Source organism: Microtus ochrogaster, chromosome 16 (genome assembly GCF_000317375.1).
Source record: "Microtus ochrogaster isolate Prairie Vole_2 chromosome 16, MicOch1.0, whole genome shotgun sequence".
In the NCBI taxonomy this organism is placed as follows: domain Eukaryota; kingdom Metazoa; phylum Chordata; class Mammalia; order Rodentia; family Cricetidae; genus Microtus; species Microtus ochrogaster.
The window spans coordinates 31633972-31653943 of record NC_022018.1 but is presented as its reverse complement, the minus strand read 5'-3'; the positions used below and the strand labels follow the sequence as shown (position 1 = coordinate 31653943).

Genomic DNA, 19972 nt, shown 5'->3' with positions numbered 1-19972 from the left:
TGTTTTTATGCCAGCATCTAGACATCTGCGTTTGGGATGATTATAGCTAGGTCCTGTTTTCTGGGTTTGTTTTTGATGGGTGAGTGTTCCTTGGTTTCTGTTTCCTCTCTGGATTTTTGGAGAGTGTGATGGGTGTGTGTTGCCTGTTTTACTGGCCTGCTCTGCTGGTGTGTTCATAGGGAATGCCTGCTGATGTGGGAGGTTGCAATACTGAGATGACTTGGAGAGAGGAAGACTAGAGAAGAAGGTCTTTGTGATCCACTGGGAAACAGAGAGGAAAAGGAGATCTCAGTGGGTTTCCTGCCTCACAGCTGGGAGTGGGGTAGGGGTGGAGATCATATGTCAGGGGCAGTGGGAGGTGTGGGTTTGGCCTCAGCCTACTTGTTTGTCCTGGCCCTTGGGTTAGCTGGGGGTGCCTACTGAGACTGGGGTCTGGGACAAAGCAACAAGCAGTGGGGTGGGGAGAGCATAACATCTGTGAGATCCATAAAAGATGGGGGGTTGGTGGGGAAGGTTGCCATGGGTGTTCTGTTGCAGAGCTGGGGGTGAGACTGGGGGACTGGATCTGGGGGAATAGCATTAGAGAGAAGGGAAAGTCTGCCGGCAAGGTGCCTGATTTTCTGGCAAGTGTAACCTTTAGCATTATTATTTTTATTTGCATCTGTGTGTGCGGTGTGTGGTGTGCGTGGTGGGTGGTGCCTCTGGAGTCTGGAGAACAGTACTGGATCCCCTGGAGTTGCAGTTACCAGTTACCAGCAGTTTTAAGTTGCCTGAGCTGGCTGCTGGAAATCAAACTCATGGACTCTGGAAGACCATCAAGCACTCTTAACTACTAGATCATCTCTCTAGCCCCAGGTTTTGCTATTTTTAATGTCTATCATATGTGAAAAAATATTAACTTTAAAGGATGTTATCTTCAAAAAGAAAAGGTCTTAGGGGTGTCCTTATTTAAAACACAGTGGGATGCAAAAGGAGGTGAGTTTTTTTTCCCTTGGATGATGGTAGAAGTGTATGGAGATGCTCCTATTATAAGGTCTCAAGAGAAGGTGCTACTGGGCCTAGGATGGGAACTCAGGAAGTGTTAGATGTTGTGCACAGGGCACCTCTCACTGCCCAGAAAGAAGAGAGACGCTAAGAATAATTCCACCGACATGCAAAAGTCAGCCACACATAAAATGGTGGCAACCCCAAGAGAAGCTCCCAGGCTCCTTTTAAGCATGGCTAGGGGGAATTCCAAGGACAGTTAGGTCATCTCCACCAAACACATTGAAGTTTAAATTTTATAGTGTCTATTAAATGTAAAAGCAAATACATTTTTACCAAAGCTTTAGGGGAAAATATTAAATTTATAAGACACTCATAAGCTAGATTTCTTGTTTGATTACATTCTTTAAGCCTGTGCAATCTGCCTCATAACATGACATAGTCTCAATATCTAGCCATTGTTTCTAGGAAGAAAACATGCTTGTGTATTTTGATTGATAGCTGATATAAGATACAACTTCAAATACCCTTGTCCCTTGAAGAAATAAAGTACTCAGAATGTGGAAGTGTTTAAACTCATTCCAGATGGGTCTGAATGCTTTCACTAGTGAAGCATACCCACTAGTAAAAAAGCACATTGTAAGCCAGAAGAATAGGGAAGACCAACTGGAACACTGTCATTTCTCCAGTATCCAAGGAAAGTAATTGTTTTAAGACCAGCTCCTAAAGCATCCCAGATGCAACAAAATAAGAAACATCCGTCCAGGCTCACGCCTGTAATCCTAGCACTTAGGAGCCTAAGGCTGAGGATGGTGTGGGTTCAAGATCAGCCTGTACTACATAGTGAATTCCAGAACCACCAGAGCTACAGAGTGAGATCCTATCAAAAAAAAAAAAAACCTCAAAACTATCTAATAACAATAGAATATGTTTAATACTAATATATTAAATTCTATAATGGCTAATTTTAGTGTCAATTTGATTAATCTGTAAGGGTGTATCCCAGAACAGAAAGCTGACATTTTTTAAGATATGGCTAGTCTTGAATTCACTGCATAGCTGAGGCTAACCTTGACTCCTGTTGCTTAGCCTAGGTTACAGGCATATACCACTACACCCAGCTTGGCATCAGTTTGTCGACTTTTTTTTTTCAGATAAAGTTCAATAGGTGTCTGGTAGATACCTGTTATGCTGTTTCTCCACTTTTCTCCCTTAACTTGCAGTGACTTTCTGTCCTTATCTTTCCAATGACTTCATAGTGGTATAAGGTCCTGGTGTCAGTGCTTTTAGGACTGGATAAAGTAATCTAATGTACATTTTACTGTTCATACAGTTTTGAATCCTGACTAACAACATCCCTTCTTTGGATTACCAAGGAATAGTAATCCTTCAAACTCCAAACTCAGACCTCCTTATGTTCTTCCGAGATTAGGCAGATTGAGGCTTCTGATCCTTGAACAGGCAAGGTCTGCATCCCTGGCCAGCTTTAAGAAGCCTCAGAAAATGGAACTGCCATCATCAGCTCTTGAGGAGTTAAAGTCCTAAAGGCAGAATTAAAGCTGAAATGCAAGGCAGAGGAACTAAGGGGTCTTGGCACTGGAAATCAAGGAAATTTCAAAAACAGGATAGCAAATTTGTCATGCAAATGCTTTGAATCCCGTGCCTTGGTGTCAAGACTTCCTTAACTTTTGACCTTCACTTTCACCTATTCAGCCAATTAACCACACCCCTCATATAACACCTTGTGATCCATTTCCTAATGAAAAGTTCTTTAGATAAAAGAAGCATACCAAAGCCTTTTCACTTAAGCTTTTAAACCTTTGGGCCACTGTACCTCCAAAAGAGACCAGCATCCACTATGATCTATTGTTTTATTTTGTTTGTCTCAGACAGTCTCACGTACCGTGCTGGGTTGAAACTCGCTGTACAGCTAAAGATAGCCTTGAACTCTGATCCTCCTGCTTTCTCTACACAATGCTAAGATTATAGGTTTTCATCACCACAAAGGGCTGCACAAATAGCTCTGTAAATGTACTTAAAGGTGACTCTCTTTTGGGAAGTCTCACTCGCTGTGTAGTGCTGGGGGGCCTGAAACTGGCTCTGTAGACCCAGAGCTGGCTTTGAACTTACAGCAATTTTTCTGTCTCCGCCTCTCAAATACTGGGATTCCAGACTTGCTTCCCTGTGCCAGACTTGTTTTTTTGCCTGTTTGTTTGTTTGTTTGTTTGTTGGCAGACTCTCTTGAATTCAGACTACCTGTGGAGGATGACCTTGAATTCCCAATCCTAGCAGGACAGAAGCTTGCCTCGCAAGGAAAAGGTGTTGTGTTCAATGTCCTAACACTGCTAAAAGAATTGAATAAACATAAATCAGATTATTAACTTGTCACTCTGTTTCTTTGCTCACAATCCCCCAATGGCTTATTCTTTTTGGCTTAAATTCCAATTCCTTGGCAATAATCACAAGACCGTGTGTCTGAAGAGTTGCCAGCATTTGCCTAAGGGTTTGCAAAGGTCATACATAGGGCAGGAATAGTGGGTAGGAGGAGCAATCATGTGACTTTTTTAAATAGTTTTTTCTCAAAGGAGTGTTTCCTGGCACATAATATTTTTCAAAGATTTAGCACATTATTAAAGTTCTAGTAAAATGAAAATGCTATCATGTGTTTTCTGTACATTCAAGGCTCCTCCTAGCAGCAATGCTTAAAGTACTTCCAGCCCTCAGTGTCCAAATCAATCATCCAAGTCTCTTCCCTTTGTCCACTGCCTCCCAACTTCCACTCAGTTCTCAACGTCCCACAAGATAAATGGGCGACTGTTCCCATAGCTTCATGTTTATATATTAATGAAGGGAACTCTGAAACTCATGTCTGTCTTTAGTACTGTGGAGAGGGGAAACAATCTATTGACATAGTCTTATTTTCTTGGGGTGGGGGGCACGTCTGGGGAGGGTGTAGAAACTTGATCTCAAGTAGCACAGGCTGGCCTGAAACTCTAGCTGAGAATGACCTTGAATTCTTTAGGGATTAAGGGCGTGCTGCGTGGGGCACCACTCAGCTCGCTTCGTTTTCTCCTTGTTCAATAGCAAAAGTTCAACCCACTGTCCCTTCTAAGTGAGTTTTAACACGTCGAGCTTAAATAAAACTTAAACGATTTACGATTGGTGGCAACTTCCTCATCTCCAAATTACTTATTTCGTTATACATATGGAATCTTTTCAGAAAGCAGCAATGCGTTGCTCACGGAAATAATGGATGACTTCGGAGTCGAGCTACTCTGCTCTGTCTACCTTCACATTTGCAGGTGCCAACCGGGGTACAGGACGAAGACTCCGTCAGTCATGGGACACAGGAGGCGCTCGCACAGGCGGTCTACGCCTGAGCATGCGTGGACAGCGGCGCGCAGGCGCGGGGACGGCTCGCGCAGGCGCGGTGCGCGATTGTCCCGGTACAGATCTACTCGGGTTCCGGCATGCCGGGCCGGCGTCTGGTTGCCGATTCCCGGTTGCCTGCGCACCATGGAGTGCCTGCGCTGCCTCCCCCGGCTGCTGCCCCGCGCCGTGCAGTCCCGGCGGGTCCTGTGTGTCGCGCGTCTGAGCCCTGCTGCCTTCTGCGTTCGCGCGACCCCGCTGCTCTCCGGGAACCAGAAGGCGCCGAGCTTGCCCGGCGCTGCAGGTAGCGAGCGCGTCCTGCGGGGCCCCTCCTGCCCTTGTCCCCGCCGTCCGCACCGCTGTGCGACCTGCGGCACTTGCCCTGCCCGCGGTTCTCAGGCCAGCACTGCGGGGACTCGAGTGTGGTTTCTTGTTTGTTGAGACAGGGCTGGCCGCGAACTGGCAGCAGTCCTCCTGTCTCAGCCTTCTGAATTCTGCAGTTAGGAGCGTTAACCGTTAGGCTAGTTTTGGGTTTTTGTTGTTGTTGTTGTTGTTGTTGTTGTTGTTGTTGTTGGCTAGTTTTGGGTGGTGGTTGTTGTTGTTGTTGTTGTTGTTATAAGTTTAACATTTAAGTGTTGTCCGAGCGTGGGTGTGTCTTTCTCTGTGTGGGGGGAGAGGTCAGATGACAGCTTGCTCGAGTCAGTTCGGTCCTGGACCGAACTCAGGTAGTAAAAGCTTGGCGGCAGGCGTTTTTGCCGGCAGAGCCATCTGCTCAGTCCAAAGTTTTCGTAACGGTACTTTTATACATACTTTTCCTTGATAACCATCTCCCTTCTGCTGGCCTTTTTGCCTCCGTACGCCCCCTTCTGCTTTCATGTCACAGAATTGTGTTAGGTTGGGGTTTTTTGTTTTGTTTTGAGACAAGGTCTCACTGGCTTGGAACTCACTGTGAAGCCAGATCAAACTCGAAGCTGAGTGGAATAAACACGTTTAGCAAGATTGGGATGTTATTAATTCTGTTTATTTTGTTAATTTCTCTTTCGGGTACATTTATACATTAGCACAGTTGCCCTGGTATAGAGTAGGGAATTCCTAGAAGTGAAGTTGAAGAATCTGAAGCCGGTGGTGAGCGCTAACTGGATGAAGTCTGCTGTTAACTGTGTAAGCAAACAGCCAGGGAGCTCTGGGCGAAGAAAGGAGTCTTCTTGCTGCTGGTGTTTCTGTCACCCAGTGGTGATGTGTGACGAAATGGGAGTGCAGGTTCTGCTCGGAACAAACAGCCCTAACACAACAGTGGTTTCTGGTGCTTTTTTAAAAAGTTGTACTTAAGAATTTACCAAATGTTGGTCAGCACCTCCTCACACCCAGTCTTTTTTGGTTAGGTGCCTTTTTCCCTCCCTTGATCATGCTTGGGAACCAAGTGGTCTGCAAGATGCAAGAACTTTTAGAATAAACAAACATTGAAATCCAGAGTTGTAATCGTGGTGACACTTTAAATTCTGGCACTTGTTCAGTCCCTAGAGCTTACATGGTGGAATGAGAAAACAGACACTTGCAACGTCACTTCTGACTTCCGCATTGTTCACATTTGCCCAGTGAACAAAATATATATTTATTATATATATATTTTTTTTTACTTTTGTGCAGTGCTTGGGACAAAACCCAGGGCCTTGTACATAAGGCCCTGAGATTGCCTCAGCTCCACCTGACCTTCCCAGCCATAAAGGGCCTACCTCAGATAGTCAGCAAGTGGTATGGACTTAGTTCATGGAAGCAGGAGGAAGGACAGAATAGATAGGGGAGAACAGCTAGAATCCTAACATAACAAGTGTTTCTTTTTCCAGCAGGAAAAAGTTTCAAAACACAAGGTGTTCCGGAGGTTTCGTGTACTGTGAGAATTGCAATTGAGCTTCCAAGAAAACCAGTCATGCTCACGGGACATTTCATTCTCTGATTTTCTTCTTAGGTGATGTGTACCGGTCTAGAACCTCCGATGCCTCTCAAGCTACCTTAGCCAGCGTGGCCCAAGTGTTTGCTGTGGTGAGTGCACCTCATCCAGTAATGTGCGAGAAGCACTTCACATGCTTATGAAATGAATGCGCAGGGTTGAATGGTTGGCAGAGGTATTGGATTATATTTGGCCAGTGACCCAAGTGCCCGAGATACTGTTTTAGTGGTACTCTTGAAGCTTTACTAATGACTGAGTTCTCGCTGTATAGCACAGGCTGCTCAAATGGCAGCTCAAAGTCTTCTCCTCTCTGGTAGAATGCAAAGTTTATATAGTACATGTTAAGGGTTCCCACCAGCAGCCAAAGTTTGCTCTGTTTTGTAACAGGTCTCGTGTAACTTAGCCTGACTTCAAACTCACTGTGTGGTCTAGGGTGCTCCACCATGCTAAGTTTTAATGTGCCACCACACCTACTTTATGTGGTCCTGGGAATTGAAGCCAGGACTTTTTGTATGCAAGGCAAGCACTCTACTCTACCAACAGAGCTACATCCCCAACCCCAGAGTTTCCCTTGTGAACACACCAGAATTTCTAAGTCTGCTTAGAATCCCTTGGGAGCTACTAGCCACTGAGAGCCTTGGACGATGATGGAAAGGCAGCAGAGTGCAGTATTAAGTGCATGCCTGAGGGGCAGCTGTGATCTCAACTCTGTGAAGTGATTTGGGGGAAGTAAGTGAATTAATAACACATCTGTGTGTATGCATTTGTGCATACATGCTCATACACATTTAAGAAATAAAGCCTTTGGTGGCGAAATGTTAGCAAAAAGTAGCCTATATAAAATTACAAACCGATTGTTTTTGTAGCTCATTTTGTAAGCTTTTGTGGTTTCCAAAAAAAGTTTTAAGAAAAGGAGCTTGACCTGAGCCAAACTTCCTGAGTTTAAACCTCAGAGTGCTCTCTCGCTGTTGGGGAACTTGGACAAGTTATTGTGAGTACCATACCCAGCTAAAGAACTTTGTTTTTGTTTTGCAAGACGGAGTTTCTCTATAGACCAGGCTGGCCTGGGAATCAGAGATCTGTCTGCTTTTCCTTCCCAAGCGCTGGGATTAAAGGCTTGCACCGCCACCACCCAACTAAAAGAACTTTTCTTTATGGACAATATAAGATAAGAGGCATGTCAGATTTGGTTGTTCCTTTTTTTTGTTGTTTGAGGTTTGTTTGTTGTTTTGCTTTTTTGAGACAATCTCACTTAATTGACCAGGCTGAGCTAAAAACCGCCTGGTTAGCCCAACCTAGGCTCATACGAATATGTCAGTCTTCCTACTGCAGCTTTCAGGTGCTAGGATGCAGTCCTGAGGCCCCATGTCCTGTTCTACAGAATTACCTGGAAAGTCATTGTTGATAGTCAGTCTTCTGGAGTTGATCAACTTCACAATAGAATCAACCTTAGCCACTCAGGAAACCATGGCAAAAGGATTTGAGTTTAAGGCCTGCCTGAACCACACTGTGAGCCCACCCTGTTTTCCCCAAATGAAAATAAAGTCAGATGATAACTGAAAGAAAATTCCTTGTAGGCCAAGTAAGTTTCTCCCAAGAACACTTAGCAATCAGCTGATTCTGTTGAAAAGAATGAGTTGGAAAAGTGAGCTGGTTACAAGCAAACATTTTAAATGTCAGTTTTATGTGATATCTTCCATAAAAGGATCCCGCTAAGGAAAAATGGTATATAAGTTTTGAAATGTAAGAGCATTTACTATGTGTTGGTAGAGGTATGTTTTATAGGAACACTGGAAGACACTGTATAAGTTATCATTGGCATAGTTTTCTCTAAAATTTGTCAGATGATATGATTTAAGTAGTTTTTCAAATTTTCTTATTTTCAGCAGTGAGTATATGTGTTTAAGAAATAAATCTAAGGCAAGCTATCTGTATAACATAGATACAAAGCTTTTATTTAAAATTGACCTTGGCATTTCCTCTGCTTCTGCCTCCTGTTGACCCAATCTTTGTTCATGAGAAGCAGATTGAAGCGTGTATTGTAGGTTTGTTGTGGTTCTGCTAACATAGCCCACATTGTTTCCAAAGCAGTAACCCAGGGTGTATGTTTCACCAAGACCCTTCTTACATGGGACAGTCCAGCCCTTCACAGGACTGGCACAGCATTCAGAAGAAAAGTGTCCCTCTACTGAGCAGCACCTAGTGACCTCATGTGTGCTGCTACTGCTGCAAGCACCTTTTCTGTTCATTTCTGCTCATTCTGCAGGGCCTGCCAGAGACTTCTTAGCTCTAAGAAGACATTTAGATTTGTGAGGCACCCACTCCTTGGTCCCAGTCTCCAGAGAAGGATAAATTGTAACAAAGCAGGAAATCATGTTTCCACCGAGTGATGTCCCCAACCTAGGGATTGTTGTCAAGGCCCTTCCAGGCCAGAAAGTCCTTGCAGTCACCTGAGGTTTCCCTAGCCTGCTGACAGGTAAATTTGCAGAGGAGGATGTAAGGTCCATTACTTATAGTCCCCATGTCTCCTGGCAACACTTCCAGGGCCCTCACAATGAGTGTGGCAAGGCTTAAAAGCATTTCCGGCCCAATGCATTCACTCATCAGGCATTGTTACCCAAATCAAGGTTGCCTGGAAACAGGACTGATTCTCCTGAATGGATTTCTAGAGGAACCAAGATGGGAAGTCAGTCTAATATTGGGTTTATATCAAACAAAGGAAAGAGGGATTTTCCTTCTGACTTCTGCGGCTATATTTAAACTTAAGATCAGATATGATTTATAACTGCATTTCAAAATTTTGAGGGTGTTTCTCATAACATAAATATACTGAATTGAAATTAATGTTTGTTTTTATTTTCTATCTTTAGACAAAGTTTGACAAAGAAGGAAATGTTACTTCTTTTGGTGAGTATTCCTTTTATCAATGGACTAGTGAATTTGGTGGAAAATTGGAAATTGTAGTGTTGAAATACAGTGTTACTTGTATTTGCTGCTGTGTTAAAGAGGTCCTTCAACATTTGTTCATCAGCCCTCATGGGGCTAGCAGCCCCTGTGTGCAATTCTCTGCAGTACCTCCTTTTAGCAGGAATCGCTTGGACTCCCAGGGTGTTTGGAATAGAGCAGCGTATGGAGAGGCTGCTCCTCCTGTGTCTCTTCTATTTGTCTCCCCTACACAGCCATCCAATTTCTGTTCATTATGAAACAGGTTTAAAGTAGAATTACAGTGTGTTGTCCATGTGTCGTTACACACGCTGCCACCACAGTGAGAAAGGTGGAGGTCATGTGACAGCCTCCTCTGGACAGATACTCCTAAAAATGGAGTTGGGTATTGCTTTACTTGAGGCTCCAGTTTCACCTCAGCCCTGCAGCTCCGTGGTCCTGTTCCATTCTTGCTTAAATCCTTGAGTTTGGACCAGGGTCTCCTTCCTAAGCTTTTTAGCTTGCAGCCTTGTGGGAAGTGTGGTTTGACACAAATACAGATACTGCTATCCCCAGCCTATCACAAGTTTCTCTCATCTGCCATATTCTTAACTAGAAAACTTAGTTTTCAGATAGGAGACTTTACAGTGAATATCAATTTTTCTCAGTTTTTATTGTCCAATAATTACCAAATTCACTGACAGATTCACAACACTGAAAATGATGCCATAGTGGTAAAAATAGAAAATGTATGGACTGAAGAAGTGTCTTAGCAACTAAGAGCACTTGTTCTTGGAGAGAACCTAGGTTGAATTCTTAGCACCCGCATGGTGGCTCACAACCATCAATAACTCCAGTTCCAGGGGATCCCGTATAGCAGTCTGGCTTCCACAAGCACCAGCTATATGTGTAGGCAAAACACTCATGTACATAAAATTAATAAGCCTAAAAATCTAGTTAATAAAATTCATGTTCAAGGAAAAATGACTATGGGCTGGAGATATCGCTCAGTTGGTAGAGAGCTTGCCTAAAATGCTAGAATACCTAGAGTTAGTCCCAGCAACAACTGGATTTGGTTCAGCATTCCTATAGTCGTAAGTTTGAGGCCATCCTTGACTTTGTAACGTGTTTAAGGCCAGGCTGGAGTGCTTGACTTCCTGTCAGAGAGGCAGACTACGTCCAAAGGTAGAAATTACTGCTGTAGGCTCTTAAGCTTGGTTGTGGTTTTTATATTGGCCCACAATGGGCTGCTTAGCACAGTGAAATGTTCTAGAAAAATTTAGAAGGGAAAATTTGGTACTAAAGGCTCGCGTGAAAACACTGCTCGGGTGGGGCTGGGAGGGAACTGTAGGAGCTCATGTTGTTTGCGGATTAGCTTCACCCACTCGGCTTCTCTTCTAGAGAGGAAGAAAACTGAATTATACCATGAGTTAGCACTCCAGGCCAGAGACTTGAGGTTTCAGCACGTGATGAGCATCACTACCAGGAACAACAGGATTATCATGAGGATGGAGGTAAGCGCTGTGCTGTTGTGCTCACCAGTGAGTCCTGGCCGTCTTGCTCAGTGTGTAGGTTAAAAAAAAAAAAAAAATGCAAAACTGGGAATAGTGGTGCATATAGTCCAGAAGGGGGAGGGAAAGTTACATTGTCTGCCAGTTCCTTCTGTTCTCTTCAGACAGCGGTCTTCATACCTCAGCTCCCCAGTGCTGCCCTAAGGCCCTGGCCCTGACCTCCCACATGACTGTTTTAGGGAACTTGACTTTTCTCGTGCACGTCCTGGCAGATGTCTTGCTATGGGTTTGGAGTTTTTGAGACAGGGTTTCACGTATACCAGGCTGGCCGTGAACTTGTGTATAGCTGAGCATGTCTTTGAACATCTGCTCTCCTCCACCTCCCAGGTGCTGGGATTTTTTGTACACATATGTGCCACACCAGGCTGAAGTCGTAATTACTGTCTGATTTGTATAATTCCAGTTCTTCTGAGAGCAACTTATAATTAGCAAGACTTACATATATTTGAATTTTCTTCCTTTATAAAAATATCCTTTATTTACTTTTAGAAAACCAAATAGACACTGATTTGGTTTAGTTTTAGTTCAAAATTGGTGAAATAAACTGTTTTGTGAATTTACTTTTTCCTCCAGCCTGATAACTTATATCTTGATGAATGTGTGTATATGTGTGTGTACACATATATTCTTTTCTGTTGCTTTTCTAGTATTTGAAGGCTGTGATAACTCCAGAGTATCTTCTGATACTAGATTATCGGAATCTAAACCTGGAGCAGTGGCTATTCCGGGAACTGCCATCACAGCTGGCTGGAGAAGGTCAGCTCGTCACATACCCACTGCCGTTTGAGTTCAGAGCTATTGAAGCACTCCTGCAGTATTGGGTAAGCCTAGTCAGATGTATTGTGCAGAGTGAACGTGAAGACATGTAGTCCTGACCATTTCAAAGCTGCTCTCCCAGCCTCATCAGTCCCTTGTAAGGTCCTCCAGGGAGGTAGAGCTTCTCCTCCAGCCAAGTAGACCTAAAGACTCTTGAGGAACTGGTGAAGCACGTTTCAATTTGACACCCTTTATCCGCTTTTATGTTTTGGGGTTTTGGTTTGGTTTGGTTTTTGTTTTTTCGAGACAGGGTTTCTCTGTAGCTTTAAAGCCTGTTTTGGAACTAGCTCTTGTAGACCCGGCTAACCTCAAACTCACAGAGATTAGACTGCCTCTGCCTGCTGAGTGCTGGGATTAAAGGCGTGTGCCACTGCCACCTGGCTCACTTATGTTTTTGTTGTTGCTGTGAAAGACCTCTGGAGCGGGGAGACTCTCACTCAAGTCTCGGGATAACATGACCCCTCAGGAACTCACAAGAGATCATCCTTGCTGCAATCCCACGAGGTTTATTGACAGACAGGAACCAGTGCACTGGGGTTGAAACTCATTTCCCACACAGGAGAGTTCAACCCTGAGTAGCTGGGAGAAGGGGTATTTAAGAGAAGAAACCACAACCCAGTAATCCAAAGGGGGTAGGGAGGGCATCATTGGAAAATAAGTGATCATTAAAAAATTCCAAAAATATCGATGATAATCACAAGGGGGTAACTCCCTGTTTCTCAAGATTATTCTCAAGATTATAATCTAACTTTATCTTCAGTTAGTTCCTGAAACAGAGTCGTTGAACCGGCTAATCTAGATTTTTGATTCTTCTCTCCCTGCTTAGATTTTTCCTGCTAGAGGGGTCTAGATTTATCCGGGTCTTTCAGTTGTTGTTGTTGTTTTGTTTGTTTGTTGACCTGGGATCTAAGGCTGGCCTTGAACTAAGGTGGCCCTTCTACTTCATCCTCTCTAGTACGGCTGACAGGTGTGTATTACCACACCTGTCTGTGCACTTTCAGTGACCACATTATGAAATGAGAACTCAGGAGACCTTAAGTTGGGATGTAAGTGAACTCTGAGCACCTCTCACTTCATTCTTCAAACTCAGCTATAATGCAGGAGTTCACACGTGACTACACCATTCATCAGACAGCCTCTGTTTGAAGCAGCTCAAGGAGGTAACACCTCTTGGGACATAGACTGACAAGAACCACAGTTCTCATGACCCCTGCCTCATAAATCAGCAGTTTACTGGATTCATAAATCAGCAATTACTGGATTCCTGGGAGTTGTGCAAGCCCAATCAAGGTGGCCACTGCCTTCCTAGCCCCTTCTAATCTTTTATGAATTTTCCTGCTCCTAATTAATCTGGATTGTACTATTCAGGAGCTGGCTACAATCAGGAGTCAGTGCTGGGAGCACATTAGTCAGAGAGGGAGATGGAAAGGCTGAGTGATCTGCTTTGCTTCAGTGAGAAAACAGATGATTTCCTCTCTCTTGGGGTTACAGGAGCAACAGCACAGTGCAGACAGGCTGGGCTGACTCAGGAGTTTGGAATGCAGGAACAGATGCAGTCAGCTATATAAGATTAGCAGAGGAAGCTCTGCAGTCTATGTAAAATAGGAATTCTTGCCTGTGACATGGGGTCCCGAAGATTCTTTCTGAAAGAGCCCTGCAGTTATCAAGCCAACCATCTTTCAAATAAGGCAGAGCCCCTCAACCGACCTGTGGGCCATGACACCAGGAGCAGGAGGCCTCAGGAGGCCCTGGAGTGGGATCCTGGTCTCCCATCCACACCAAGTCTAGCCCTTGTAGACCAGACGGTTGGTGTCTCTTTAGTCAAACATTAGTTCTACCTTAGTGTCCTGGTTCATTCAGGTCTCCTGAACCTGGAAGTGAATTCTGTTATTCAAAGTAAAAGAATCTACAGCAGACTGCAAACTTCCAAGTCAGATGAGTTGTGCTTCTGACATAAAACAGCTTGTGGTAGCATTTACATTCGTAATTCTGCTGCTTAATTCCTTGTCTTGTGTGATTTGCCAGCTGGTGCAGAGGTTTTTCGATCTTAACTGCTATCCTCTTACCAATTGATTCCTGTTGAGTATTAGCCATGCTTGTGTTAGCTTAAGAAAAGCAGGCTTCGGATTTTACAGTGATTTAATGTATCTTTTTTAAACTCTAAGTCAAGCTTCAGTTTCCCTCCACCTCCGGAGAGCTGGAATTACAGGCATATGACAACATAGCCAGTTCATTCAGTACTGTGGATCGGACCTGGGACTTCATGCATGCTAGGCAAAATCTCCACCACCTGAACTACATCTCCATCAAGTTTCAGTTGTTAAAAAGGTCATTCATTGTCTACAGCAATTTTGAACAGTGTTCTGTTTACAGAGAACATAGTAGCTATTCCCAAATGTTTGTTGTTGTTTTTGTTATTGTTTGGTTGGTTGGGTTTTGTTTGTTTGGTTGCTTGGTTGGTTGACAGGGTTTCTCTGTAGCTTGAGCCTGTCCTGGAACTAGACCAGATTGGCCTTGAACTCACAGAGTTTTGTCTGCCTCCGCCTCAAATGCTGAGATTAAAGACCTGTCCCACCACCACCCTGCCCTATTCTCAAATGTTAAATGCTTTGACATGGAGTTTCAGGATTTTCCTAAAGATTTATATTTATTGTATATGTATGTAGGTGCCAGCAGAGGCCAGGGGTGTTGGATCTCCTGGAACTGGAGTTACAGTTGTAAGCTGCCTGGCATGATTACGAGGAACCAAATTCTGGTCTCTGGAAGTGCAGGAAATGCTCTTAGCCACTGAGCCATCTCTCCAGCCCCCAGGATGTCATTAAGAAATTATTCCCTGGGCTGGAGAGATGGCTCAGAGGTTAAGAGCACTCACTGCTCTTCCAGAGGTCCTGAGTTCAATTCCCAGCAACCACATGGTGGCTCATAACCATCTGTACTGAGATCTGGCGCCCTCCTCTGGTGTGTGGGCATACATCGAGGCAGAATGTTGTGTACATAATCAGCCGGGCGCTGGTGGCGCACGCCTTTAATCCCAGCACTCGGGAGGCAGAGGCAGGCGGATCTCTGTGAGTTCGAGACCAGCCTGGTCTACAGAGCTAGTTCCAGGACAGGCTCCAAAGCTGCAGAGAAACCCTATCTCGAAAAACCAAATAAATAAATAAATAAATAAATAAATAAATAAATAAATAAATAAATAAATCTTAGGGGGGGAAAAAAGAAATCATTCCCTAGTCCTTTCATAGCAACTGCCTGTAGAGGGCTAACTCTGGGCTTTGCAGCATTCCGTGCTGCTCCTGTGACCTAGGAGGTGTAGCTCTAAGTCATCTATAATTTGGTGTTCTGAGGTGCTGTCAGTGTTTTGGGCTAGCACAAATGTCTGTTAAATCAGAGGCTTCACTGATCCTAAGTTCTAAAAAGATTGTTTTAATTCTTATGAAAGGCCATGTTGTTATCTAGATCAACACCCTTCAGGGAAAACTTAGCATCCTGCAGCCGCTGATCCTCGAGACTCTGGATGCATTAGTGGACCCCAAGCATTCTTCTGTCGACAGAAGCAAGCTGCATGTCCTGCTCCAAAATGGCAAAAGGTAAATGTGGGTGGCTTGTCAGGCTGGGAGTTAGAGACGGCTGCCTTCAGCTTCTCTCTCGTTGATGTCTAGAGAGATGGTCAATGTGAATTCACACAAGAAACCTGCTGCAGTCTCCTGCCTCTGCCTCCTTGCTGCTAGAATTTGATTTTCATAATGAAAATAATGTGGTGGTTTTTTTTTTTATGTAGTGTAGGTGGGAGATTGAACTAAAGGAGCACACGATCTAATATTGATCTAATATACTGCACATGAAGGCCCATCTGACATCCCAATTCATTAGTAGTTGATGTTATCTTCGTAGACCTAATTTGAATTCATTTATCCCACACTCTAAGGTCTATGTTCATTTTCTAAAGTCATAATTCATCCAAAAATTTAAATTTTCTGCTTTAATTAATTTGTGTCATAATTTCAGTAAATATACTCAGAGATTTGTACCCCCCAACTTTTTTACCTGATATGTGTGAGGCCCTGGGTTCAGTCCCCAGCACCACAGAAAAAATGTTCAAACATTGACAGTTACAACTTGATGGGGTGAGGAGTGATCCTTAGAAAGAAGGCTTAGTGGTTAAGGGCACATGCTGTTGTCCCAGAGAACCCACTTGGTCCTCAGTACTTAAAAGGGGTATGTGTGTTGTGGGTGAGGTGCCCTAAACCCTTCATCTCTCAACTGATCACACCCCTCCCCCACATCAAGCTTCAACTGTCAATGTTTGAGCATTCTTTTTGTGGTGCTGGCGACTGAACCTAGGACCTCATACATGACAGGTAAGCACTCTACCACTGAGTCACAGCCCCAGTCCTTAACTGCTACATTTTCAAGAAAAGTTGGGGAATACAAATCTCAGAGTATAATTAAAATTATGACACAAATTAATTCAAGTGGTTAGGTTTGGTGGTAAAGTACCTCTGCCAGCTGAGCCATCACAACAGCTCAGAAAGCCAAAATTTTCTTTGGTTTTTTTTTTTGGTCTTTTTTTTTTTTTTTTGATTCTGTGTGTATATGAGAGAGGAGGGAGAGAGAGAGAGGAGAGAGAGGATGTGCACACATGTCGAGAGGTCAGGACAACTTGCTGGGATTGGTTTTCCACTCCCACCACTTTGTGACTCGCACAGACTGAACGTCATGGGTCATCAACTAACAGGTGCCTTGACTTTCCTGAGCCTTCTTACTGGCCAGTCTCTTTTTTATTATTAAGATTTATTTATTTTATGTTTATGAGTGTTTTCCTACATATATGTATGTGTGCCATGTGTGTGCCTGGTGCCTGAAGAAGTCAGAAGACATAGGATCCCCTGGAGTTGGCGTTACTGGTGATAATGAGCCATCATGGAGGTGCTGGGAGCCAAACTCAGGTCCTGAACTGCTCAGCCATCTATCCCTTAGGCCCCTGTCCCCAGTTAAAATTATCAAAGGGTTTGTTGTTTGCCCAATGTTAGTGTACTTTTATCATCTATAAATAAGCTCCAGGCTGGAGAGATGGTTTAATATGCTTTTTCTGAGAACCTGAGTTCATTCCCAGCGCTGGGTCATGACCACCTGTAACGCCAGCTAAAGGAAGCAACACTCTCTGGCTTTAACAGGCACATGCACACACAAAGACATATATAAATATAAGTAATTAATTTTTAAAAAAAGAATACTCATGCCAGAAACTTGATTTGGCCTGAGGCTGGGTGGGTAGCGTGTTCAGGTCCCAAAAGGATGTGTGGAGTGGGGGTAGGGCACAGACATCATCTGAGGGTGAATCAGGATGGCTGCCAGCAGCCCAGCAGCGTTTAATTGAAAAAAGCTACACCTACTGTGTAGTGGCAAACAGGATTAAAAGGGAGATGAGGGGCACGTGAACTGAGGTGTGGCTTGAAGTCAGGGGTTGAGGAATCTTTGACCTTGACAGCAGGCACCAATCTTGTGTTACTGGAAGAGTCACAAGTTTCTCTTGCTAGAGATAAGAATGACTGCTTCATCAAGCAGGAACTTTCCTCAACCACCCTAGGGACTGGAGACCCTTATTCAAATGCTTAACCTTAAGAAAAGGATTTCTTCTGGAGTGCAGACACTATACCACAGTTTCTTAGTCGTACTCTGTGGGCCTGTACCCCTCATAACACTCCCAAAAGGGAAGGTTCTGATGTCTCTTTTCCCATTATATGGTACCATTCTGATTTCTCTATATTTATTAACTGAACTCTTTCCCTTAATAGCCTCAGGCTCTGGCAAATTGTGGGCATTTCACCCTTGGAGTCAGACAAGTCTAGTAAATTTCTAACTTTCCTGTTCTTGGTGTGATTAGGAGGGCACAATGGAATTCCTGGTTCCACGGTGGCCATGATTTTTTCCAAAGAATTATTTTGTTTAGATAGGCTTTTATCCCTTACAAAAGCCCTCCCAAAATTTTCCAAGGGAAAAAGCATTAATTGAGAATCATTAAAAATGAAAGTGTGCTGGTGAAGTGTGGTCTGCAATATTGAAATGCTGGGACTTTGTCAAGCAGTAATGGTCACCATGCTGTCCAAGCCATACTCAAAACTGGGATGGTAGCTCACCAGTAATCCCAGCACTCAGCAGTCTAAGGCGGAAGGATTGCCTCAAGTTGGAGTCCAGCCTAGGCTACAGAGTGATACCCTCTCTCAAAAAGGGGGAGGGGAGTAAGTAAACCCAAAGAGCCCCTGCTTGTCATAAACAAAGCCTTTGATTAAACATTCAGAACTACACATAAAAACTAAATGGTCTGTCATTATCCCCTCCCTGCATGTATCTAAGCAAGATGACAAACCTTGTAATTCCTCCAGACCTGTGTAACACAGGATTCCATTGACTTTCTGGCCTGTAACCTACTTACTGTAAACCTCTCCAGTGAACCTCTTGTTATCATTTGTAAAGAGGTGGGGACCGGTCCCATATAGCCTGAGGCCTCAGCAGCAGACAGACATAGGTATGCCATGCAGAGAGAGTTTGGGTATAGAGTTTATTTAATGGGTTATGGAGGGGAAAGGGAAGGGGGCATGGGGGAAGGAAAAAAAGGGAGAAGAAGAGAGAAGCAGCTTCTGCCTCTCTAGAAGGGCAGACAACAGAGGGGGTGGAGGATGACTGGGGAGGAGGTGGGGCTTGTCTCTTAAAGGAACAGGGTGCCCAGGTGACAGACCTTTTCAGCCAGCTTCTGCTCTAACTCAGTGCAGCATTCTTAACTGAGAATAAATACCCAAGCATTCTACCTTAACCTTTAATTTCCAGAGTGACACAACCTTAAAAGCCACCAAACTTGTTTGTTCTGTGTAGAGCTTGTTGTTGGTTACTCTTACCAATTGGTTTGGGTGTGGCTAATTTGCATAATTGCTGAAATGTTTCTTACCAGTGAATGCTGAAGTGATAGGTGGGTCCTTGTAAGATGCCCTAAACATGATATTCTTAAGTGAAATGTTGCAGGTTTATACTGCTGATCTTTGCCGTGTGACTATTCTTACAGCCTCTCTGAGTTGGAAACAGACATTAAAATTTTCAAAGAGTCAATTTTGGAGCTTTTGGATGAGGAGGAGATGCTGGAAGAACTCTGTCTAACCAAGTGGAGTGACCCACAGGTCTTGTAAGTATTGCCTTGTGTTGTTTCTTCTTTCAGGTGAGCCTGTATTTGTCTAAAATAGAGAATAGGCATTTTCATCCTTAGTCACTTTGTCTTGCATGTGGCCCAGCTCAGTGAGGCTGCATTGAGTGTGCACTGCATTCTAGCTGCTGGGCTGAAAAAAACATAAACATCACAGTTATTCTCAAGGGATGGATCACTAAGCAACATGTGCAAGATGAACTAGGTTCCCCACGAAGCACAGGGCAACAGTTGTATGGTAGAGGAGGAGGGGATAAGCCAGGGAGTGTGGATTGGATTCTGCAGCCTTGTCTGTTATAAACACACAGCTTACATACTTTTTCTGACTTACAAACCTAGAAATGGTTTGCTTTTTAGAAACAGCTCTAAGAAACTTAGTCACTGCTGCATATCATAAAGCAGGTTCAAGGAACACCTGCAGAGTGTGAAACTCAACTGATCTGAAAGTCACTGGAGACTTGTCTGCTTCTACAGTAGACCATGGTATGGTTTGAAGTGCTCCTGCCTTCACTAGCTAAGAAGTATTGAAAAACAAGGAAAGGAGCTCGTGAGATGGCCTAGCAGGTGAAAGTAAATTCTTTTTTTTTTTTTTAATTCCAAGACAAAACACACAACTCTCTCTTCCCAGTGTGTAATTTGTACAAATACGCCAAAGTAGAGACAGCAAGGCTCAATGTAATTCACGTTTACTAAGTCAGTAGTAGGAAAGGCAGTGCCTAGTAGCGCATCACAGCTTCAGCCCACATGAGGCGTGTTTAGGGAAGCAGATATCAGCAGTTAGTCCTCTGCTCACTCATCCAGGGAGAGGAGAAATTGGCTGCTACTGTATTGCTTGTTTTCAAAGGCAAATGCTCTTTTTAATGTGTATAGGTGTTTTGCCTGCATGTATGTCTATATACTACTTATATGTTTGGTGCCCGCAGAGGCCAGAAGAGGGCATTAGATTTCCCAGAACTGTAGTTATAGATGATTGTGATTCACCATGTGGGTTTTGGAAATGAAACCTAGGCATCTTTAAGAGCAGCTTGTACCCTTAGCCACTGAGACATCACTCCAGCCCTAGGAAATGCTCTTTCCAACTTAGTCTGGATTTTTGTGTGTGTGTGTGTGTGTGTGTGTGTGTGTGTGTGTGTGTGTGTGTGTGTGTGTGTGTCTGTGCGTGCACGCGTG

General features: G+C 43.9%; 1 protein-coding gene across 1 annotated transcript in view; it reads left to right on the top strand.

Moving 5' to 3' along the window:
• The first annotated feature begins 4444 nt into the window (after nucleotides 1-4444).
• Nucleotides 4445-19972, top strand: part of Mrs2 (magnesium transporter MRS2) — a 21526-nt gene continuing 5998 nt past the window's right edge. Inside the window, exons 1-7 of the mRNA XM_005354983.3 lie at nucleotides 4445-4657; nucleotides 6320-6393; nucleotides 9172-9208; nucleotides 10625-10737; nucleotides 11442-11615; nucleotides 15067-15197; nucleotides 18668-18784. Of these exons, the coding sequence (XP_005355040.1) occupies nucleotides 4501-4657; nucleotides 6320-6393; nucleotides 9172-9208; nucleotides 10625-10737; nucleotides 11442-11615; nucleotides 15067-15197; nucleotides 18668-18784 (803 nt within the window). The 5' untranslated portion in view covers nucleotides 4445-4500. The remainder of the gene's footprint in view (nucleotides 4658-6319; nucleotides 6394-9171; nucleotides 9209-10624; nucleotides 10738-11441; nucleotides 11616-15066; nucleotides 15198-18667; nucleotides 18785-19972) is intronic.